The 25,799-nt window shown below is 42.6% G+C and overlaps 1 protein-coding gene across 2 annotated transcripts in view; it reads right to left on the reverse strand.

Moving 5' to 3' along the window:
• Nucleotides 1–25,799, reverse strand: part of SLC9A8 (solute carrier family 9 member A8) — a 68,841-nt gene that overhangs the window by 21,782 nt on the left and 21,260 nt on the right. The window contains exons 4-8 of one of the 2 annotated variants that reach the window (XM_057700978.1): nucleotides 21,157–21,215; nucleotides 15,568–15,651; nucleotides 10,580–10,681; nucleotides 9,436–9,470; nucleotides 4,565–4,708 (exon numbers count right to left, since the gene is read on the reverse strand). In XM_057700978.1, the coding sequence (XP_057556961.1) occupies nucleotides 4,565–4,708; nucleotides 9,436–9,470; nucleotides 10,580–10,681; nucleotides 15,568–15,651; nucleotides 21,157–21,215 (424 nt within the window). The remainder of the gene's footprint in view (nucleotides 1–4,564; nucleotides 4,709–9,435; nucleotides 9,471–10,579; nucleotides 10,682–15,567; nucleotides 15,652–21,156; nucleotides 21,216–25,799) is intronic. The other variant, XM_057700980.1, reaches the window with a different exon arrangement.

A 25,799-nucleotide genomic window follows, 5' to 3' on the forward strand; every position in this document is an offset into this window, starting at 1 on the left:
GATGAGGTTATTGGCCTGTTCAGAACACACTGTCAGTTTCCTGCTGCTTTTAGGAGGAAACCCAGTCTTCTGAGCCTAACCTGACTCCTTCCCACCACACCTCTCATCCCATCTCCTCCTCATTCGGGCTGGGCCCCAATGTCACTGGCACCTCCCTGTAGGCCATATGTCACTCTTCCTGGGCTCCAGCTGACTCTGGTTTGTTCTCAGAACCCAGGGTCGGTGACACTCCCTCAGGGACACCTGCCTTCACACAGGCCAGCCCATTTACAGGCTCTCCTGGTGCCTGACTAATCCTCCACAGCATGCGGAACTAGTGAATCATTCCATAAGGACCACGCCTGTGTCCACCTTGTTCACTGCCATATGTCCAGGGCCTAAGCAGAGCCCGGCACACAGAAGACACTCAATAAATTTTTGCTGAATCAGTAAACAAAACAAAGAATTGTTAATAGTAATATTCAGCTTCATTAATCAGTGTTTCAAGAACTGGTATAATTTTAGGGATTTCCTAGGTGGTGCAGTGGTTAAGAATCTGCCTGCCAATGCAGGGGACACGGGGTCAATCCCTGCTCCAGGAAGATCCCACATGCTGCGGAGCAACTAAGCCCGTGCACCACAACTCTTGAGCCTGTGTGCCGCAACTACTGAAGCCCATGCGCCTAGAGCCCGTGCTCTGAAACAAGAGAAGCCACCGCAATGAGGAGCCCACACACACCACAACCAGAGAAAGCCCGTGTACAGCAATGAAGACCCAATGCAGCCCACAAATAAATAAACAAATATATAAATAAATAAATTTAGTTAAAGAAAAAAACAGGTATAATTTTAAAGCAGGATAATTTGTGATAAAAGGGTGGGTTGGTCAGATAACCTCAGCCTTTCACAGTGATTCACAGCACAATATAACATAATAAAGGTTCTAAGAAGTCCTGCAAAAAAGAAAACCAACGTTTTTCACATAAAAGTTTTCTAAACTCACCTCAATCGTCCCATTCCCTTTCTTTCCCAGCAGATCACAGGTTAACAGCCCACCTTGGGGAAAGATGGGAACTAACAAGGTTCTTACTGAGACAGTGCTTCTGATGCTAAGATCACCTCGAGCCCCCACATGGATCTGTGGCCCATGTGTGCAGCATCCAGCCCTCACCTCATTTTGCTACCACAGCTGGGACGCTGGCTGGTGTCATTGCTTTCTTTTCATGCAAAGGAGGCTGAGGCCCAAAGAGAGTGGCTAACTGGCTGAGGTTACACCAACGGTTAACAGCAGACCCAGGGCTGAGGCCAATGGTTTCTGAACTCAAGATAAATGAAGGTAGAATCTGGACTCTTTCTGGCCTGGAAATTTTGTGCATTTTATTTTTTCAGGTCATGTTTCTCACACCTTAAAGAATAAAAGACAATGCTGCTTCAGGATCCATTTCATGAGCTTTAGCTACAGCTAGAGAGAACAAAAGGTTTCCTCTACCACAATTATTATAAGAATAGATTGTCATAGTAATGAATCAAAGCTAAAAATAATTTAATTAAGGTTAATGAAGAAACAGAAGACACTTAGCTTTCTGGCACTTATGAAAATGAAAACATTAAAAAAGGGGTAATTCATTCACATATTCAGTTACAAAGATAAATGTATCATCAGATCACTTTGAAAATGGTCATTTATGAAGTACACTCTTAACAAGATGTGATTCTTCCTTGTAACCAAGGAAAGCTGACCACACCTCCCCCCTACAGTGTAAAAACAAGGCAGGCCCACCACGCCCCCTTTCTCCAGCATCTCCCTCTTCTACCTGAAAATACCTCTGGGCTCACAGGACAACCATCTGGGTCAGAGGTTTAGGTCAGTGACTCCTACCCCAGCCTGTGTATAACTAGTAGTGGAGGTGAAGGCTGGAAACCATACATGCATGTGGCCCACTGATCCAGTTTTGGGAACTGCCATCATAGGTGATCTTGGCCTTCAAAGGTACTCCTCCAGGAAGAATGTGTGGCTAGTTACAATGACTCCATTCTTTCTCATTTTAAAAAGAAGGCATCTGCTAACCTTTGGCCTTTTTGTGGCAAAGAGTACTGGAAATGCTCAGAAAAGATTCTACTTCTTACAGATTCAAGAAAAATAAATAAACTAGAGACAAGGCAGTTGAGTTTAGCTCCTAATGTATAAAAATAACTCATGATGTCACCTCCAATTAGGCAAAATTCTTTATCACAAGTGTTCAAACGCACAACCAGGGCATGAGATAAAAGTAAAAACCAGAAAACTAAGAAGCTTTCAAAGTATAGCTTAAGGGACTTCCCTGGTGGTGCAGCGGTTAAGAATCCGCCTGCCAATACGGGGGACACGGCTTCAATCCCTGGTCCGGGAAGATCCCACATGCCACAGAGCAATTAAGCCTGTGAGCCACAATTACTGAGCCCATGTGCCACAACTACTGAGGCCCTCGTGCCTAGAGCCCATGCTCCGCAACAAGAGAAGCTACCGCACTAAGAAGCCCGTGCAGAATAGCCCCCGTGCAGCAACAAAGACTTAGCACAGCCAAATAAATAAATAATTAAAAAAAAAAAGCAGAACTTAAGAAAAAAATATCAGATTTTTTTTAAAGATCTTACAGCATGATATATGATAACTTCCTAATAAAGCTATAGAAATTTTTGCCAAGAGAAATGTGAAAAAGCCAACAATAGGGAACTGGTCAAATAGATCACAGTAAATCCATAGAAAGAATACTCTGCAACTAGTTAAATGATGTTATAGAAGATTATTTCATCAACTCCATTCAATGGAAAAGTTATAATACAGTATATACGCATCTAAATAAAATACATGTACCTTCTACCAAACAGTTAACTGTAATTACTCTTGGCAGTTACAATGCATGTATGCTTTTCTTTTCTTTCTGAGTTTTCTAAATTTTATATGCAGAATATATGTGTTATTTTAGAATATATACATATGTTTTTGTTTTGTTTAAGGGTCTGCTGAACACCTCTTTCAATTAAGCAACATTTGGTAAGTTCTTCCTGCAAAAGTAGGACAAAAGCAGGACAAATATATGAAACCATAGCCAGAGGACAGGAGCAGAGGAGGAAAGGATCTCATATTAACTGACGGCAGATGCTTTTCACACAGTATATTTACCTCAATAGTATATTTTACTCAACCCTCAAATCCAATCCTAGGCCGAGGCATTATCACCCTCACTTTATTGTTCAGACACCTGTGGCTCAGAGAGGTGAAGGAGCTGACCCAGGGTCACACAGCTATGAGTGGCCATCACTGGGAGCTGAACCCAGGTCAGCCTGACTCCAAGACCTGGGTTCTTTCCACGATAAAATGTTCTTTTATTCCAACACAAGAATTCTGAATGTAGTCTATAGTAAGGCTTTTAAGAAAACCACAGAGTGGTTATGCTTTGCAAGGAATCCCAAGACAAAGGAAACAAGTCCAAAATCAGTGAATGGAAAAACTTTTCTTTAACAGAACACGTAATGGCCCCTAAAACTCTCTTAGCCCATCTCTGAAACACTGTCCAGGGCTCTTTTCTGCAGTTGCTTTGACTGTCTGTACCTTCTCTGTTTTTTGGTAAAACTGTCTGGGTCTCCTGCCCATACCTGAACACCACCAACCTCAGAGTGCAAGAAAACAGCCCCACATATGATAAATGGTTTTGAGATGAACTTGGACTCATTTCCTTTTCCCAATGACTTCTTGACATTTTATGGCTCATCTTTAATTTCTCAGATCCCAACAACAAGGGCGGTAATACCAATGGACAAACAAAAAAAATCTGCAGTTTCCAAAGTAGCTTTCACACAACAGCATCTTAAGGCAGGATGCCCATTAGTTTCACTACCGCATCTCACAGCTGGGAAAAGGAAAGCAACACCAGCTCACAAGTGGGAGGACAGGGCCTCTGTTGACTACTTTTGTCTGGAACGATGCTGCCCAAACACTGTCCCTCAAGTGGCTGCTTCAATATCATCTGGGGACTCACCCTAGACCTACTGAATCAGAAGCTCTGAGGGTGGCACCTGGGAAGGCTACAGTTAATAAGCACCCCCGGTGATGCCAATGAGAAGCTGGGCTTTATTTTTATTTTTAAAAATATATTTATTTATTATTTATTCTATTTATTTCTATTGGCTGCGCCACGTCTTAGTTGTAGCACATGGGATCTTCGTTGTAGCATTCGGGATCTTTAGTTGGGTACACGGGTTTCTTAGCTGTGGCATGCAGGATCTAATTCCCCGACCAGGGATCGAACCTGGGACCCCTGCGTTGGGAGCCTGGAGTCTTACCCACTCGACCACCAGGGAACAGTCCCTGGGCTTAATTCAAAAACATTGCTAAAAGGTAGATCCTAAAAGGCAGATTCTCCTCTAATCACCCTAGGCCTTGACAATATTCCTGAGGCACATCAAGGCTTGTCAGGACAGAAAGATGGAGAAGCAGCGAACCAATCACCTAGAGGACGAGCCACTGTACACGCAGCTGCATGGAAGTATCTGTCCCACTGACACAAGGCCCTTTAGTTCCGTCACTTGAAGAAAGCACACTTACTTGGTCAGGACAATGGAGACTGCGTCGTTGAGAATGCTCTCTCCAAAAACCAGCATGTTGAGCACTGGGTCCACATGAAGGGCGTTGAAAATAGCAATAGTAGCCACTGGATCAACAGCAGAAATTAGGGAGCCAAAGGCAAAACTGTCGAGAGGAGAAAAGGAAGGGGTGATTCTGTAAAGCGTAACCCCCGGTGCACACAGTAAAACGTTAAAGTCAAGGACTGTGTTTAGTGTAACATAACAGCACACACTGTAGCTGAAGGAACTGCAGAAGATGGTGCTGTTTTTCTCACTTATAATAGCTGCTAATGGACACTGTGGGTGGAGGAGTAAAAGGCCCGCTCTACGAGGAGTTGTTAGGAATGGCCTGGTTTTCGACGGCAAGTGCCAAGACTTTATTTTGTCCAATGCCAGAGGGGAGACGTCTGCTTAAACACACGACAGCCATCCCAGCCTTCCTGGTCAGAGCAGCTGGAACCATGGTGGTTTGGAGGGTCTCCCCTAAACGGCCCATGTGTTTCTGGGTCTGAGCTCTGCTTTGCCCTTTGCCACCAAGCCACCAGAGTGCCATCTGTGACTGACGCCAGCCTCCACCCAGATCTGTAACATCTAAGAAAGTGCTGAAAGTCAGCAGCAGCTCCAGGGTGCTTCAGGAGCTGGGTGGCTTGGGTGGCAGACACTGACACCAATGCTGCCTCCCACCAGGCCAGCAGCTCTCACCCCAGTACCCATGAAGGTCTAATTACCTCCAACAAATTTGCATTAATTGCCTAATACGTTTCAAGCACTAAGATATTTTTTAAAAGACATTTATTTATTTATTTGGCTGCGATGGGTCTTAGCTGCAGCACGTGAGATCTTCGCTGCAGCACGCGGGCTCCGGAGTACACAGGCTCAGTAGTTGCGGCTTGGGCTTAGTTGCCTCACAGCATGTGGGACCTCAGTTTCTCTATCAGGGATCGAACCCACGCCCCCTGCATTGGAAGGCGGATCCTTTTTTTTTTTTTTTGGCTGCTTTGGGTATTCGTTGCTGCGGGCTTTCTCTAGCTGTGCCAGCAGGGGCTACTCTTTGTTGTGGTGCATGGGCTTCTCAGTGCAGTGGCTTCTCTTTTTGTGGCTCACAGGCTCTAGGCTCACGGGCTTCAGTAGTTGCGGCACATGGGCTTAGTTGCTCCGCGGCATGTGAGATCTTCCTGGACCATGGATCGAACCCATGTCCCCTGCGTTGGCAGGCAGATTCTTCACCACTGTGCCACCAGGGAAGTCCCAAGGCTTACAATAATAGCAAATATCTACATGGCACTCACCGCATCCCAGGTACTGTTCTAAGCACTTTACATATAGTAACTCAACAAACAGCAATCGTATGAAATGGTACTAGTGTTGCTCTGATTACGTAGGAGAAAACTGAGGGACAGTGAGGTTAAGGAACTTGCCCAAGCTCAGACAGCTAAGAGGTGGCAGCACCAGGATTTAAACACAGGCCATGTGACTCAGAGTGGGTGCTCTTAGCCACTACACTGGATACAGCAATACCTGGAGGCCAAGACCAATTTAGAAAATGGCAAGTGTTACACAGGAAGTCAGGGTGATGAGAGAAAGAGTAACGTGGCAGGCTGGTGTGGGGGGATGGGGGTGGAGCCCACTAAGATTGAGTGGTCAGGAAAGGCCTCTCTGGAGAGCTGATGCTTATTTAAACATGGGCCTACGTGACAAGAAGTAGGCAGACAAGCCAACACCTAGGACAGGGACCAGAGCAAGCTACCTCTGAGGTGCAGCAAGCCCGGTTTCCTGAGAAACCAAAAAGTGAGCCCGGCAGCAGCACTGTGAGGGCAAGTGGCTGGAGATATTGGAGGCTGGGAGGAAGGCAGGCCCAGATCACCCCGTGGGGCCTTGGCGGCCACCAAAGAACCAGGACAATGATCCTCTCAGCTCATTTGTCTTTTTCCCCTTAGAGTCTTTTGTTTTTTGTTTTTTTAATTTTCTTGCCCTGCAGCATGTGGGATCTTGGCTTCCCGACCAGGGACTGAACCCTCACTGCTTGCACTGGAAGCGCCGAGTCTTAACCACTGGACTGCAAAGTAAGTCCCACCCCTTAGAGTTCTTGTAAGCCCTCGTTTCCCTCAAAAGCCTACGCCTGGCACTGCCTGCCTTCCAGCTCAGCAGAATGGTTAGGCTACCCCTCCCGCAATACAAGGCAAAACAAGGAGCCACAAGGGGAGAGCCTTGGGCAGAGCGTGAGCCAGAGACCACCCACCGGTTTCCCGCCCTCACCAAGCTTGCGCTCTGGGAGGGACGAGGAGCTACTCGTCCCGGGGACTGGCTCGTGCTCTGTGCACTGTACGCCACCAGCGGCCTCCCATCATCACCTGGCTCCGGGCTCAGGGAGACAAGTGCTGGCGGGAGGGGACACATGCTTGTCCTGCCTGTTACAGTTCTTTTCACACATCAATCATCTGGCATTCTGGTTTCCACGGTGGCGCCCTGTGAGTGTGGTTAATGTGAATTCAAACAGAAGAGCCTGCTCCCTTCAAGGTCAGCCTCCAGGTCCCAAGCGGAAGAGCAGACCCCAAAAGATGGTCTCAGCTCAGACTTCAGTTCCCAGAACTTGCCCTGTCCTCACAGAGCTTGTCATGTGCATTACAAGCTGGGCTTCACCTGCCTCTCGCCTCACCGTGAGTGCCAAGGGGGTGGGCACCACGTTTGAGTCATGGGTGTGTTCTCAGGATCTGTACCGGACGTGGCCCAGAGATACTGGGGGAAGGCAGGCAGGAGGAAGGGAGAGGGGGGAAGGAAAGGTAGCTCCACGAAACAGCTGCCAACCCGGGAGGCCATGGTTTGTTGGCAGCTGGCAGCTTTGGTTGAGAACCTAAACTGGGGCACACTGTTTCTGGCAGTGAGCATGGAAAGTCTGAGATATGAATGGCCTGCATCATGGAGAAGCCTGAATCTAAGCGGTCACCGAATCTTGCCCTCAGCTGTTCTGCTTCACGCCTTATGACCCAGTCTTTCAAAAGACCAGAAGCCAGGAGTTCAACTGAACAATGTGTTTTCTCTTATTTCATCATCTCAAAAGGCAGCAACGTCAACAAAACAAAACAAAAAAATGGGCGGGGATGGTGAAATAATTCAGGGTGTAACTAGGCATGAATTAACTCTTCAGTGAAAAGGCCATAAAGTAAAATCTTCCGTGCAGCAAAGTTATTTTTATGTTTTCTACAGCGCAGAGGTCCACGGGCCTCATGTCTGACCTGCATGGTGTTTTGAAAACTGGATTAAGTCGTCAACATTTAAAAACAGGAAAATTCCTTACTCAAATCCAGAACCTTGGCCTCTTTTGGGAAAAAAAAATTAAGTATCTGACAACCCTGGGCCCATGTTCCCACGTGGTGAATCCTAGGTGGAGCTAAGAGGTGGCTGTCCCCTTCAGACGGGGGGGGCTCTCTGGTTCACCACTGCCACCACCTTTAGACACACACCTGGCCAGCTTCCCTCTGTGAGGGGTTCCGCCAGGCCATGCAGCTGTGTGGGTTTGCGACCGCTGGCTAATTCCCCCCAGAGCACCCCTCATCTGTGGGACAGTCACTTTCTAACAGGAAAGGAAGTGTCAGCACACACAGAGAGAAACTCCACCTGGGTCTTACCCTTGCTTGCCTAAAGGGCCAATTCTTTTATTCCTCTCTTCCTGAGCACCCCAACCTCTGGTTCCATTCAATTTCACAAGGATTTATCAAGCATTTTTTTGTATGTCTAACCGGTTGCCCCAAAACAGGTTGAAGGACTGAATGCTGTGACATCTTCCTTTACATCCACTGGGTTTGGAGCATTTCTTTTCAGTTGTAAAATACCTACAAATGCAGGGCATCAGTTCTGCTCTGCTTCCTGCTCCTTATGGAACAGGAATGTGACTTCTGCTACTTGTTTATACATCAAGACTATGTTACAACAAAAGCTTTGAAATTTATATCTCGGGAAAGAAAATGAGATGGGACTTGATGTTAACAAAGGCACATTTCTCATGCAAAGGGCTCCAAGATTCTAATCTGCAAGCTGCTGCTAAAGGCTGTAAACTCTGGCTGGCCCAGTGAAAGGCGCTGGGCACTGGGTCCCACTTTTGAGCTCCCCAGCCAAGCCACAAGACGGAACCCAGTGCTTCCGGTAGAGAAACACAGAGCAAGGCTGTATACTCACTGGGCTTCTCAGAGAGGGAAGCCAGGTCACACACTGTGTGCGCCCACTTTTTCAGCACTAGATCTGGTACCTTCCAAGAGACAGCTGCTTAGGTTGCTTCTTGCTAAGCCGATTATGGAAATTCCTGGATTGGGCTCCTAGACAGCAGCTCTGAGTGCCCAGTGGAGTGGCTTCCGCCTGAGGAGGATACCCACAACAGAGCCCTTGGCCCTGCCTGTGTCCCCCTCCCCGTCTCCACCCCCTTGGTGGGAACCCCAGAGTAAAGATTCACACCTCACCCCTGACTCCATCCCCAATCTATCAACAAGACAGCTTTCCATTATGGCCATTGAAAAGCCTTAGAAATGAGTTGAAGATGATTCTTGATAATGAAGGGACAATGGTGCAGCGTGTGGTATGGATGTGAGAGGGCAGTTTACTAACCAAGAGTTATTCCCTCCAAAACTGGAACTCAGTCATTTCCATCAGCAACCTGCTGACTGGATATCTTCAAACTTCCTCAATACAGTTTTGATTCATTTCAGAGACACAATTTAATTCAGAGTAGATTCTATAGCAGAATTTGTCAGCAAAACAAAAAGACAGAATAGAGAAGTACCACATCCAGGAATCAATGTGGAGAAAACTTTCCCCAGTCTGAGAAGTAGTCACATGGGTGTTACAGTATGAAAGGTTTACCTGTCTGTCATGTTGAGTTTTGAGATTACATCAGCCTGTAAAATAAAACACACAAACACAAAGACACAAAAAAACCCCCTGGAGAACAGCCAAGAAGATTAAAATGTCCATTAGTGCTTTATTACAAACTAATAAGGACATTAATCTTCAGTTCCCAAACCACTTGAAAAATACACAAAACTCCTAAGTTTTAGTGCAAGCATGCATTCAATCACCATACGTCAAAAGTATGAAAAAGATGACATCTGCAAGCCAAATTAACTAGTTTTCTTCTCTAAAGTTTATTCCCATTTGATACTGGAAAGTGAGCAACGAAGAAGGTTGCATGAAAGACAGATTTATTCTGGTGCCATCGAGGCAGCGGTAAAGGTGAAAATCAGATGGAAGGGCTTTTACCGACAGCCATCAAAAGAAGCAAACACATCTGACACGCACAAGAGAAATCTGCCAGTCACCCCAAGGCCTGAATCTGAAACTGCGTTTGCAGAACTGGGGTGGACAAACTTTCTGCAACTGACCATATTTGGAAAAGAACTGTGACATGCATAGATGTACACGATGCAAAGCTACAGAGACTACCTTCCTAGGCAGCTCTGGTTTAATTAATTCCAGTTCATTTGAACTCAAAGTACAAAACACTCAGTTGATGGCACTGGGAATTGGTTTAGCAATGGTGGAAAATCCAGGGAAAATAATTCTACAGGTGAACAGCCTGGAACTGAGTGAAGACATTCAGAGTCATCTTCGATTTTTAAAATGCAAATTTTTATTAAAGAAAGTGTTTAACCTTGATTCGGTCTGATAACATAATTGATACTGTTATAATCTGGAGATCTTGATGGTATATATTCTGCTTTATTTTTAGGTATTCCAATTTAAGACAATATTGGTTTGCAAATAAAATCAAATACTTTGGGGGATTATGAAAAGATTCACTCAATTCCAGACACCAAAGCTTCTCGAGGACACTGAGAAACAACTTTAGCATGCCTTTACTATGCCTCGTTTGAGCTTGGATTTCTTTGCAGAAGAGCATTTACCTTGACTGTGAAACCCAGGTCTCATGAGGTGTCCCTACCCCACTTCCCTGCATGACCTCTAAGAATGTAAGGTTTTCAAAGTTTTCCAAAGATGTTTTCCTTACCTGACCCAGAAAGTAAATTCCTCCACCTACTACAAAAGCAGAAATTGCTGTTCCAAAAACAGCAAATAGGGTGATGGAACCAATATTTTGAAAGAAGTTACCCTGTTTGGAAAAACAGAAATGAGAGAAATGCTTAGAAAGGCTGGTCCGGTCAGTGAAGTCATGGACCCCACACCTGGCCCTCCTCACACGCTTGACTCTCTGTAAAGAGCACCATCACCCACCTCAGCTGGCAAGCTGGAGACCTGGGCATCTTCCCTCACCCCCACATGCAATGCAGAGCCAAGTCCTGTGGCGTTCGCCTTCCCCATGTCACTCACATCTCCCTGCTTCTCTCCACTGCTATCCCCACCATCCTCGCCCACCTGCCCTCACCTCTCCCCTGGACCACTGCAACAGCTTCTAACAAGTCTCAACCATCCCTGGCCCTTGCCCTCTGCTCCAAGGGCTTCCAGAATCATCTTTGCAAAGGACATATCTGATTGTGCTGCCTTCACTCGGACCCCCACTTCCACTCAAAAGGCAGAAACACCCAACCAAAGCCTGGATGGTTGGACCCCTGTGAAGGCCTCTAACCTCCCTTTTGTTCTCTGGGTTCCAGTCACACTGGTAGCTTTTTGTTCTTCAAACACAACATGCTGCCTGGGCTTGGACCACTCTTTCTTCCCCTTTGGTTGGTGAACTTTAATCATCTGAAGATCTCAGGACATTTTGACTCTTCTGAGGGAAGCATTCTCTGACCCCTTACCCAAGTCATATTCCAGTCAATGCTCTCAGTGCACAGGGACTCTCTCCTGGTAGCACCTAACATGGCTGAAATGTTACATTTATTTATGTAATTATTTGAGATCTGTCTTTCCCACTAGGCTGCAGGCTCAAAGGGGGCAATGACCACACCTGCTCTTGTGCAACACAGTCACCGGCATAACGCCTTTCAGATGGAAGGTGCCCAGTGAATAGGTACTGAAGGAATTAATTGTGTTTCATGTCTGATCAAAGTCCAAAGTTTACATAATTATAATTTTTCAATTAATTAAGAAAAGGTACATTCCTACAAAGAATGTCAAGATAATAGGTTATACTATCAGAAACTCCTTTTTGCAGTCCACGCCTTTTAAACAATTTAATTTTTCAAAATTAATTAATTAATTAATTAATTAACTTTTTTTGGCTCCACTGGGTCTTCATTGCTGTGCGCAGGCTTTCTCTAGTTGTGGTGAGCTAGGCTACTCTTCATTGTGGTGCACAGACGACTCATTGCGGTGGCTTCTCTTGTTGCAGAGCACGGGCTCTAGGCGCACGGGCTTCAGTAGTTGTGGCTCGCGAACTCTAGAGCACAGGCTCAGTAGTTGTGGCGCACGGGCTTAGTTGCTCCGCAGCATGTGGGATCTTCCTGGACCAGGGATGGAACCCGTGTCCCCTGCGTTGCCAGGTGGATTCTTAACCTCTGCGCCACCAGGGAAGCCCAGCAATTCTATTTCACTCTATTAGTATCATCATCAAATATGACAGATAAAAATATATTCCCATCTATATACCATTTAAAAGAAAGTATTTGAGTCCAAGCACCATGGTAACATGTTTCAAATTTTCATAAAATTAAGAAAATTAAGCTATTTATTAGCATCCCGGGGACTCTGCTTAGGAACAAGGCTGGGGAACTTTGATGGTCCGCGATTGTGGGCCTTGACAAGGAATCCCACTTTTCGCTCAGAAATTATCAAGCCATAGACAACAGGAGCTGATATTTTTTTTTTTTTGGCTGTGTCGTGCAGCTTGTGGGATCTTAGTTCCCTGACCAGGGATTGAACCCAGGCCCTGGGCAGTGAAAGCGCTGAGACCTAACCACTGGGACTGGGACTTTAAAGCTGACTTCAAAAGACTGTCCTCAGCTCAACACTAACAGCCGACTAAGCCTATGTCCTTCAGGAAGTTTTCTTTGCTTCATTTTTTGCAATTTTGACTTGGCTGCCCGTAATCTGCCATTCAATTACTTTGGCCGGGCGATCTTTAGCACACAAAGAACTGCAAAATAACTCAAGGCAAACACAATGATTTGTTTTTTTTTCCTAAACAAAAGGCTTTCATCTATGAGTTTTCCTTTGCAGAGAGCTGCTTAATTTTGTTCTTTAAAAACAGATTACACTAAAAAAAAAATAGATTACACTAAGTCTTGGTCTGTTTATAGGGATCTAATTCTGATATAACTTATGTAGTTGGCTAATATTAATCTGGATATTGAAAATTTACCCAAATTCAAGTTGCCCCACTTTAAGAACTTCCCTTTGCTACATAAAGCAAATTTATCTGCTTCTCTCTGACATAATTTAAAAAATGTAGTGGCATAGGCATATATATACTACCAACTGTAAAACAGATAGCCAGTGGGAAGTTGCTGTATGGCAGGGGGAGTTCAGCTTGATGATGGATGATGCCTTGGAGGACAGGGAGGGTGGGGGGGAGTCGAGGGAGGGAGGGAATACGGGGATATGTGTATAGATACAGATGACTGACCTTGGTGTACCTCAAAAGCTGGTACAAGAGTGTGGTGCAATTATATTCCAATTAAAAAAAATGTTCTATTCTTTATATGATGTTAATAATTTAAAGAACCAAATAGCTGCCTACCTGATGCATACCACTGATGATAGTCACAGTGAAATTTTTATTCCAAGTCCAAATTTATATCAGCAAATACAGAAATATTAAAATAAAACAAAGGTGATTTCCTGTCTCCTTTGGGAGTGGGTAGGTAGTGAACGGAACTCTCTGAATTCCCATTTTCAGCTCACACTAGTCCCTTTCACATAAATTGTCACATTTTCTGCTGGAAATCCATCTTCAGAAAACTTTTCTCTGAAGAAATTACTACTTTCTTCAAATTCTGAATAAGTTTATTTCCCCTCCCTCCAAAAAATTATAAAATAAAAACTTTACACGTGCTAATATAATAACCAGTGTCATGTTTTTAAGTCAAAATCAAATCATTTTTGAGAGTTGCCTGGAGGTCCAGTGGTTAGGACTCCATGCTCTCACTGTTGAGGGCCTGGGTTCAATCCCTGGTCGGGGAACTAAGATCCCACAAGCCAAGAGATGCGGCCAGGAAAAAAAAGAATCAAATCATTTTCTTCAGCACTATTTTGAAGTATTTTCATAATCTGCTCTCAGTTCTTTCAAGATTTGTTCACAAAATGAAAGCGTGAAGGACACTGACCTTCAAATCCTTCTTGTTTTCTTTTTAACAATTACCTGATGTCAGTAACGGTTTATAAGATGGGGATTTTTTAAAATATATATATATTTTTAAATTGGTGAATTTTTGTGTAGCTTTTTTTTTTTTTTAATCTTTTTGGCTGCTCTGGGTCTTCATTGCTGCGTGTGTGCTGTCTCTAGTTGTGGTGAGCAGGGGCTTCTCTTCGTTGCAGTGCGCAGGCTTCTCACTGCTGTGGCTTCTCTTGTTGCGGAGCACGGGCTCTAGGCAAGCAGGCTTCAGTAGTTGTGGCACGTGAGCTCAGTAGTTGTGGCACACGGGCTTAGTTGCTTTGCAGCATGTAGGATCTTATCCGGCCAGGGATCAAACCCGTATCCCTTGTATTGGCAGGCGGATTCTTAACCCCTGCATCACCAGGGAAGTCTGGGATTTTTTAAATATTAAACTTCCTTTTCACTTTTTCTTTTGATTAATGCACAATAAAATAATAACTTAAAAAAAATCTAGACTGAATATCTTAGAATAATTTTGCTTTAGTATCCAGGAGGAAAATTAAAGATCTAATTTGTATGTTTTTACCAAAACTCTCATGACAAATTTAACTCTCAAGTTTTTTATGTTATTATTAACACTAGTCATGTTATAATAGATAATAACAAGAAGCACCACCAATTATTTACTGTGGGGAGTGGTGCTTTGCATACATTCTTTCATCTAATGTAAATCTCAAAGCAACCCAGGAGGTAGGGTTTTGGGGATCTTTTTTTCTTTGTTTTTAATTTCTACTCTACTCAAAAGGAACCTATAGGGGGCAGGGCATGATTAGACCTAGGTTTCTCTGGCTCCAAAGTCCAGGCTCTTTCTTCTCTCCAAAGATAGGTCAAATCTTAATCCTTCCAACCTTCATAGTTTTTTAAAATCACATTTATAAAATAACTATTGTAGTACTAGTATTTTAACTTAAGTTGAATCACCTTTTTATTTTAAAACTTAAATACACTTACATTTAAAAAGAACTCATAGACAAGGAAAAGGCTCGGGTACATACACAAACTGGCTTAAAAGTGAGAAGCTCCTGCCCAGGCAGAAAGAGGCCCACTGGAAGTTGGAGGACAGAGACCAGAAATGCCAGAGCAAAAGAAAGACCTGGGCAGTGGCCAGCGATGCTGCTCTCTGGGGTCAGGGAACCAAGAAAGGGCAGAGCGACTGTGGGAGTGGGTGACTGGGCCAGAAGGAGCTGGAAGACCAGGGGGCAGGATGGGCTCCAGTCTGGTGAGCAGAAGCAGGGCCAGGGAGAAGGTGGGAAGGAATGGAGACTGGGGCTTAAAGGGGATAATGGCTGGGAGTTGAGGCCCAGGGCAGGGTCCTGAGAGGAGAGACACTGATCTGGTGACGTGAGGGAACCAATAGGCCTGGGGCACCTGTCCCTGTCATCCCAGGACACAGTCTGTCCTCTTAACATGGGTCAGTCTGTGTTCAAGAGGAGGCACTGTAACACCTGTGTACCATTAAAATCACTCTGGCCATCTCTTTCTAGTACCCCTCTATGGAAAACACTAGTTTAGTAAGCCACACTGTCTGCAACCACGAAAGCAGCCCACTGACCGTGTTTGCTCCTCTCTACAAGTCAGGCCTGGCAGTCCAGCTTCTACCACACACCCCAGGCTGTTCACACAGAGCCACCACTGCTAAATTAACACCTGAACTTTTAAGGAACTTGCCATACAAACAAGGGAGACACTCAGACCAAAAGCACTAACGTATGTCCGAGTCTTACCTTGTGTAACGAATATCCTGACTCGAATATAATAGGTGGGAGCAAGAGGAGGAAAAACATATTCGGACGAAACATTTCTTCCTCCTGTAAATACAAAGTGGATATTTTCAGAGGCATGAAATTTGTGTGATTAAGAATCATCAATGAAGAACCAACGTAATTGTTCTCTTAGAACCTGGCCCAGTGGAAACATACAATGTTTAAATCACCACCTGATAACAAAACCAAACAAAAGAAATGACAAAAACAAACAAAAATACATATACCTCAAAACAAAACCTGTATTTAAAAATGTAGGACAAATGATTTTAAAAGGTGACCAGCAAAACAAATAGGAGAATGAACCGCTTCCAAACACACAGCTATATGCTTTTTATTCTTTACTAAGGAAAGAAAATTAATTTTAATATAGAAAACATTTCAACTCAAATACAACACTTTCAAAAACAAGTCCACAAATTGGCTTCCTCCAGGAAAAAGGTAACGGTAAGCCCTAAAACAATCCACTTAGAAGAAGAGTAAACCCTACTCATGTTTAAAATAGCCCTGCCTTTTCTCTGCCTGTCACAGGCAACTATGCCATTTTCCTAAATCTGATTTGATGATCCAGCCCTCACCTGATGCCCTTGCAAGTTGGGACATGCCTATAAAGCAAGCCCCTTGCCAGGCTTTCAGATTCAAATATTAAGTACCATTGTGAGAGGTATTTTTAGAGTATGGCCATCTTTGGGGGGATGAAATAATAATTTCATCTTGTGTAGTAATACAGCTCTCTGTCGGTGGACTGGGGGAAAATACACACTGGTTCTCAAAACCAAAATGACTACAGGTAATACGCAGTCTACTTAATACTGCAAAATCATGCCCTTTTCATATAAAAATTTCTATGCCACAATCTTGACAGTCTGACTTGTCAAAATCCCTATTCAAAAGAATGATAAATATATCCTTACAAATCTACAGCTGTTACCATAAAGACTAAAATAACATTCAAAAAAGGCTCAAAATAGAAGCAAATGATGACTTCTGAAAAATGCCTTATTAAGTCTTAAAATAACTGCCTGTATAACAAGCTCATGACTCAGACTGGGGCCATGTGAAAAGAAATGGGCCGATCTCTGTGCTTTGTGGGGCAACCTATTCAATGGATCTGTGCAGCTGGGGCCACTGTAGAGACTCTGGAAGTTTCAGAAACTAAACCTCCCCTGGGAGGAGAAAGGGAAACCCACCTACAGGGGGTTCACAGTGTCCCCTATTCCCAATTCCACCTGGAACTGCACAATGCGACCTGATTTGAAAATAGGGTCTTTGCAGATGGAATTAAGGTAAGAACCCAGCTGAGATCATACTGGATTAGGGTGGGCCCTAAACTCAATGAGAGTGTCCTTAAAAGAGACAGAGAGGGACACACAGACACAGAAATGGAGGCACGTGAAGACAGACTGAGGCAGAGACAGGAGTTACGCTGCCACAGCCAAGGAATGCCTGGGACCACCAGAAGCCAGAAGAGGCAACAAAAGATTCTCCTCTAGGGCCTGGATTCGCTCCCTTGAGGGAGTGCCGCCCTGCCAACACCTTGACTTCAGACTTCTGGCCTGTAGAACTGTGACAGAACAAATCTCTGCTGTTTTAAGCCACCCAATTTGTGGTAATCTGTTACAGGAGCCAGAGGAAATGCACACACCACCTTACAGTGAACAGTGTTACAGAAAGATCCCGAGTTCTTTTGGGCAATTATCTCCCCTAAAGTGGTCTGAGGTGATTTTAGGTGGTACTTGAGCAATGTGTGTCAAATACCACTGACCCCACAGACTGAGAAAGGCAGCCCTTTCGGATTCTTTTTCAATCCCAATTAAGTCAGATGCGTCAGTTGGTGCTTCTGTGTTAAACCTCTCTCCAATGTGCTGACCCCCCTTTTTGACAAAGACGACAGGCTTGACCTCAGAGGCTTCAGTGAGCAAATGCACTACTTTGTTTTTATAGTATTTATTTATAAAAACAATATTGGTTTCCCACTTAAAACAGTAATATAATGTTTCCTTTAAAATAAATGTGTATAGTACACCAATGTTCACAGCTGCATTATTCACAATAGTCAAAAGGTGGAAACAACCCCAGGGCCCACCAACAGATGAATGGGTAAACAAAGTGTGGAACATACCTACCATGGAATATTATTCAGCCATGAAAAGGAAGGAAGTTACAACACAGGCTACAATGTGGATGAACCTTAAAAACACCACACTAAGTACTGATAGAATAAGCCAGATACGAAAGGACAAATATTGTACGATTCCATTTTTTTGAGGTACCTAGAATAGGCAAATTCATAAACACAAAGTAGAATAGGGGCTACTAAAAAAACAGAAAATACTAAAAAAAAATAGAAACTAGAAAAGAAAGTAGGGAGAAAGGAATGGGGAATTGTTTAATGGGTAGAGTTTCTGTCTGGGATGATGAAAAAGTTCTAGAAATAGTGGTGATGATTAAACAGCACTGTGAATGTATTTAATGCCACTGAATTGTACACTTAAAAATGGCTAAAATGCTAAATTTTATGTTACATACATTTTACCACAATAAAAGCTTTTAAAAAACTGTTATAAAAATGTACATACATAAAAAAGTAAGCTGTTTTAAAGAAGTATATTAAGCACATGACAATATTGGCAAAAGGCAGGCCCGGCAGGACAGTCTGGAAACAGAACTACATGGAAAGAAAATACCCAGCAACTTCTCTGTTTTTCTTACCTCCCATTGCTCCCTGCAGCACCCGGTTCCCAAACAGGTCCTGCTTCCTGCTTTGGCTTTCCACAAGCACCTGCTCTTCCAGGAAGCCTGCCCATCTGTCTTAGCCTCAAAACGTCACCCTTTTCTGAGATCAAGCACTGGTCACCTGGGTAGCTCTTCAGGACACTTAATTACATTCACCCTGCAACTGTGGTTCACTCATCTATACTAGTAAACATATTATTATTATTTATCTTGAAAACACATCCATTGAAAAATAAATTTAATAACCCTGAAGCATATAAAACTAAAAGTAAAAAATAACTTTTCCTCCTCCTGCTCAGAGCAGAGGTCACTAACTCACAGGCTTCCTGGGGCGACATGGCTCCCCAGGGGAGCAGCTGCTCTCAGTGCCTCGGATCTCTGCTGGGTGGAATGTGGGCCTGGTATTGAGAGAGCTTCTGCTTCTTCCAGAGAAGCTAGAAGTTCAAATTTTTATGGGAAATTTCTAGAATTTTACATAGGTTAATAATACTTAAAATAAAACTCATGTTTTTTAAAACTGTTTTAAAATCAGTTCCAATTTTGATCAATTGATTTTAAATCAAACAAAATGAGTTAGAGGGCGGTATTTACACATCAGACTCTATCCAGTCTAAGAGTAGAGAAAGGGTGTACCGTCTGTGCTCCCTGCCCTAGAATGAGCCATTGTGAGCGGGGGTTAAACTGAAGCAGCTGCAGGAAGGCAGAGCTTCATACACAACACGCTCCAGTGGGGCCTGCCCAGCTCCTTTCCCAGCTGAGGGGAGTTCAAGAAACATTCGGAGCTCAATGTACATTCTGCGAATTCATTTAATACATACAATATATCCTGAATGTTATTTTTTTCATTCTTTAAAAACTGGAGTATAATTGCTTTACAATGTTTCGTTAGTTTCTGCTGTACAATGAAGTGAATCAGCTGTATGTATACATCTATCCCCTCCCTCTTGGACCTCCCTCCCCTCCGTCCCCCATCTCACCCATCTAGGTGATCACAGAGCACCAAGCTGAGCTTCCTGTGCTTTCTAGCAGGTTCCCACTAGCTACGTATTTTATGCATGGTAGTACATACATGTCAATCCTAATCTCTCGATTCCTGAACATTACTTATAACAGTTTCAAATTGCATTTTACATCAGACTATGAGGCTTGTTTTGCAAACTTTATACTCCACAGTTCCACAAGGAAATTAACCCTCACACCTAGGAGCCACATCAAAGTAGGAGGGGCTCAAAGGTGACACATTTTAACTATACAATTCTTTTATTATTTTTATTTTTTTAATTATGGCAATCCTCTCTTTGTATGTCTCCTCTCTACTAGAGAATTAGCATGCAATTTTTTTTCTTTTTTTAAAAATTAATTTATTTATTGGTTGTGTTGGATCTTCATTGCTCTGAGTGGGCTTTCTCTAGTTATGGCGAGCAGGGGCTTCTCACTGCGGTGGCTTTTCTTTTTGTGGAGCACAGGCTCTAGGTGCACAGGCTTCAGTAGTTGTGGCACACAGGCTCAGTAGCTGCGGCACAAGTGCTTAGCTGCTCTGCAGCATGTGGGATCTTTCCGGACCAGGGATTGAACACGTGTCCCCTGCATTGGCAGGCGGATTCTTAATCACTGTGCCACCAAGGAAGTCCTAACCATACAATTCTTTTAATAATTTGAAATGGACCTGGAGTGGGATGAATTGGGAGATTGGGATTGACATATATACACTACTGATGCTGTGTATAAAATAGATAACTAACGAGAACCTACTGTATAGCACAGGGAACTATACTGTGTTCTGTAGTAACCTAAATGAGAAGGAAATCCAAAAAAGAGGGGATATGTATATGTATAGGTGATTTACTTTGCTGTGCAGTATAAACTCACTCAATATTGTAAAGCAACTATACTCCAATAAAAAAAAAAAGTTAAAAAAAAAGAAACGGACTTTATTTCCCTCCACAAAACGTTTTGTTACACGCTTGTTAAGCTGCCTACGCAATATGGATGCTTGAAGTTTAAGCTGAAACTCCAGTTTCCATCAGTCCCTGGACCACAAGATGATGCTCACACTCTAATGACCATTGTGTGGATGTTAAGGGTATGAACATCCACAAAGTGATGACAGCATGTGTGGCAGAGAAAACATAAAACACATAGGACCAGAGGGTCTGGACACAAGAGCCAACTCAACTGCTCTCTAGTTCCACGGTGCTGGACATGTCGCAACCGCTCAGAGGTCACTTTCTTCATTTGTAAAAATGCGGATAATATGCAGTCAATCTACCTCCATGGTTGTCATGAGAACGACAGAAGCTGCAGTGTGTAAAGCATTCTGTAAGGTCTACAGTGCTGGGCTGATATGTCTTACTAGCCTCAGCTCTCAGAATGGAATTAGGAACAATGAACATTGTTTAATGTTTAATGCTAATTAGAGCCTTTATACAGCAAGTTAGCCTAAGATTATAAAAACGCAAACGAATGACAAAACATGGCATTGAATGCTCCTATGTTAACTTGAAACGGTGTGAGATCTATGCTTTTTCAAAAAACTCAGGTGTATACAACAGTGCAAAGCAATTATATTCCAATAAAGATCTTTTAAAAAAACAACTCAGATGTAAAGATATCAACCCTAATTTACCAGGATGTTAAAAAATTAATGGGCCAAAAAAAAAAATTAATGGGCCAAAAAAAAAATTAATGGGACAATATAAACTTCACTGACAGTCAAGGAATGATAAGAAAGCCACCATAACCATCAGTGTTACTAAATTAAGAGCCAATAAAAACTATAATTATGTTAAAAAAAGAACAGTTGGGTAAACCTACCTTCCAATTTGCCACTTTTTTAAACTCTATAATTTTTATAACTGCTCCCATGAGAATACCTAAAAGAGAAAATGTAAAGTTTAACAAAAATTTAAGATATAGGAAAGATTACTCAGGTTCATTATTCTAAAGAGATTGACTATTATTACGTCTCTAAATGGCTTTTATGGATTTCTGCAGTTTTATGTCTGAAAACATAAGAATGGAAATCAGTGTGGAGTTTTATGAATCACATGAGTGTCTCACTTGCATCTCAGGCAAACATACTATAATGAAGTCTACAAAAATCTGAGTGGTAGAGGGAGCGGAAAAAAGCTTTACAAAACAACACCTAGGGATAGTCTGCCTGGCATGGAAGATTTAACACCTGTCATTTTTTGCTATATCCATCCATTTTCGATGTGAAATGGCAGAGAGTTAAGTTTTCCCTTGTACTCCTTATTCCTACCATTTTCCACAAGGAATTCCAGATCACTTTCTCAGGCTCAGATGGCAGCTCTATGTATTTAGTTAGAGATAAAGCCCCAATGCTGAAAATAACCCAAATTAGAAATTCTGTGAAACTGCTGGAACACAACAGACTATCTAAGTTCAGGCATGTTTCCACAAAGCTGACAGGCTCAGTACTCTTGCATAAAGAACCTACCAAAAATAATTCTCGAAGAAGCATCATGGGTACAATTTATGATTGCTCTGTTACTCACTAGATAAATGATTCTTAACCCTATACCCTCATCAGAATCACCACGGGAGCTTTTTATAAAATAAAGCCACCTGAGTTATCTCTGGTAGGGGGTGGTACAAAGCAAGGCTGAGGACCAGTCACAGATGCTTAAAGATAAAGACCCCAACAGGGGAAGGAGCTTTTCCCCATCAACAACAGAAAGTTAAAGAAACACACATTGGGTGGGGTGAGGAGAAAATACAAGAACATAGGAGTTTATTAGGAAAAGAAGCTGCACTAACACTAATTGCTGTGGGGAAGGAGGGGTTTGAGGTGAAGAGAGGAGGTAAGTTAATTTTAACTGTATAAACCTCTGTACTATTTGTAGTGTTATATATTAGTAAAAGAACAATAAAACAATTTTGAGAAAAGGAATGACAAAAATGTTCTGAGCTATAAAGGGAATCAACGATCAATGACATTTTCAGAACAGTAATTATACATTTACTTGCCATGTGGCATGAAAGCACTGATTCTAACCCCTTTCTTAGAGATCCCCAGTTGCTTCCTTTTTCTTATCTTTTAAAATTGTGTATATATTTTAAGGAGTTTTCAAAACAATTTTTTATTAACCAAATAGTTCATGAATATTTTGTAAAATGTTATAAATAAGACAAAAGTCCCTTTTGATGAAATCCCACCCCCATTAGCTCTCTTTCCCTGCCCCAAGGTAACCAACCATCTTGATAAGCCTGGGGAACATACTACCAGATCCTTCTCTATCCTCTTATACACTTATACTTACCATACATACTAGGGTGTGTGTGTATGTAACACATGGCACATCTGCGTGTATTTATATAAAATTTATGGTACTATAATGTATCTCTCCCTCCCCCCCACCACCAGCAGCATGTGGGGTCTTAGCTCCCCAACCAGGGATTGAACCCGTGCCCCCTGCAGTGAAAGTGCAGTCTTAACCACTGGACCGCCAGAGAAGTCCTATAATGTATCTTTCTACTACTTGCTATTTTGTTCAGTGTTAAGATCAGGGATTACTACATATAGATCTACCTCATTCCTTTTTAACAGCTCTACAGCATAGCATAAAGATGCCACAGACTGAATAGACATTTCTCCAAAGAAGATATACAAATGGCCAATAAGTACAAGAAAAAGATGCTCCACATAATTAGTCATCAGGGAAATGCAAATCAAAACCACAATGAGACATCAGTGCATCCCCACTACAATTATTTTTAAATGGAAAATAAGTTGGCAAGGATATAGAGACACTGGAACCCTTAATACATCAATGGTAGGAATGTAAAATGGCAAAACTGCTGTAGAAAAGTTTGGCCATTCCTCAAGAAGTGAAACAGTTACCATATGACCCAGCAGTTCTACCCAGGAGAATAGAAAACCTATATTCATACAGAAACTTGTACATGGATGTTCATAACAGCAGTATTAGCCCAAAGGTGGAAACAACCCAACTGATGAAGAGATCAACAAAATGTGGTATATCCACACAATGCAATGTTATCTGGCAGTAAAAAGGAATGAAGTACTGACACATGCTGCAATGTGGATGAATCTTGAAAACATGCTAAGTAAAAGAAGCCAGACACAAAAGACATCTTTTATGATCCATTTATATGAAATACTCAGAACAGACAAATCTGCAGAGACAGAAATGGTTGCCCGGGGCTGGGGAGGAGAGTTTTGGGGGTGATAGCTAAAGGGTATGGGGTTTCTTTTCGGGGTGATGAAATGTTCTAAAATTGTTGTGATAGTTGCACAACTCTGTGAATGTACTAAAACCCTGGACTGTACATTTAAAATGAGTAACTTGTATGGTATGTGAATTATATCTCAATAAAATAGTCACCCTCACCCCTGCCACTGAAAAGCCAGACTGTACAGTTCCATTCATGTGAAATGTCCAGAACAGACAAATCTAGAGACAGGAGGTAGGTCAGTGGTCGCCAGGGGAAAGGGGGAGGGAAAAATGGGGAGTGGCTGCTAATGTGTAGAGTATCTTTTTGAGGTGATAAAAATGTTCTGGAATTAAGATAGTGGCGATAGTTGCACAACTCTGTGAATATATGAAAAAGCACTGGGCTTCCTAGGTGGCGCAGTGGTTAAGAATCCACCTGCCAATGCAGGGGACACAGGTTCGATCCCTGCTCCAGGAAGATCCCACATGCCACGGAGCAACTAAGCCCGTGTGCCAAAAAAAAAAAAAAAAAAAAAGCACTTAATTCTACACTTTAAAATTATAAAGTTTATTGTATGTAAATTCTATTTTGATTTTTTACAAATTTTACTGACGTATACTTGATTTACAATGTCGTGCTGTATTAGTTTCAGGTGTATATATACATGTATACACATTTTTTCAGACTCTTTCCCTTACAGGTTATTATAAAATTTTGAGTATAGTTCCCTATGCAGTACAGTAGGTCCTCGTTGGTTATCTATTTTATATATAGTAGTGTGTATGTGTTAATCCCAACTTCCTAATTTATCCTATCCCTCCCCTCTCCCCTTTCTTAATTTTTGTTTGTTTTTGTTTTTTTGGTTGCGGGACATGTAGGGTCTTAGTTTCCCCGACCAGGGATCAAACCCGAGCCCCCTGAATTGGCAGCGAGGAGTCTCAACCACTGGACCACCAGGGAAGTCCCTTAATTTTTTTTTCAAGTTACTGTTTTTTTAATGTTCTCCCAACAATGGCTGTCTCCAACTATCTGCCATTACCAGCTACAGCAAACATGCTTGTAGGTGTCTCTTTATGTAAGAGTATCTCCCTAGGGCAGAGACAGTGAATGGCATGAGCATTTTTATCTCCGAAAATGTTGCCAAACTGTCCTCAAAAGAGGCTGTGCTGATTTACACCCCTGCACCAAAGCATCTTCACCAGCCCTGGAAAATCACCAGACTTTAACACTTCTGCCAATATGACAAGAAAGAAATTGTACTTTAAGGTTTCGATTTGCATTTCCAGTCAATCTGCACTCAGTAATCATTCCTGATTACTAGGGAACCTGAAACTTTCTTCATGATTTCAGATTTCATTTTTAAAGCTAGTGTTTTTCTGTGCTACTAAACCTCAACTTTCTTTTTCCTTTGTAAATGTACACCAAAAACTGTAATACTATGATTAACACTTTTGTAATTATACATGAAGCAATTACATCTGAGAATCAGTGATTATCCTATTGCCTAAGATGGTTTATGAGGCACTGGAAAGCTTTGTAAAATACAATATGATATTATTTATTACTATTATTACCATTCCATGGGTAATCCTGTTGAAATGTCCTAGGACTGAACTATGGTGCTGAACATTAAACTGGCAAACTCCTCCTTTACCTTTTGAGATTGAGGTTCAAAGTTAGGTCAAATCAATCTAGTATACAGGAGAAACTAATTTATACCACACAACAGGACACCCTGGAAATAATACCCTAGACACAATTTTGTATATTCCTATTGGCAAAAAGAATTTGGGCGTGCACCTCCAAGTTACAAATTTTAATTTTATTATTATTAAAAAAGTGCTACTATATTAATGTATTTTAAAATAGCACAGGGCATTGGCCGTCCAGGGGTTAGGACTCTGAGCTTTCACTGCCGAGGGCCCGGGTTTAACCCTTGGTCGGGGAACTAAGATCCCACAAAGCTGTGTGGCACAGCCAAAAACTCTGTATTTCAAGTTCTCATATCTCCTTTCGCCCCCTGAGGATCTTCAGACACACACCTCACTACGGATACCACTGGATTAATTCAAAGGATCAGGAGCAATTCATAGTTATCTGCTGAGCCCCTTCTCCCAGGATTTGTCACTTTATATTGTTTTTAATCTTCAAGAGTGCTCTGGGTAGGAAGGCTCAGAGAGCCTTTTCTAACAGCTCAGGGCCGGCAAGCGACAGTGGACTGCTCGCTCCTGGGTGCCTTCTACCACCTCCTGATGCTG

The sequence above is a fragment of the Hippopotamus amphibius genome, chromosome 12, assembly GCF_030028045.1.
Source record: "Hippopotamus amphibius kiboko isolate mHipAmp2 chromosome 12, mHipAmp2.hap2, whole genome shotgun sequence".
NCBI lineage: Eukaryota > Metazoa > Chordata > Mammalia > Artiodactyla > Hippopotamidae > Hippopotamus > Hippopotamus amphibius.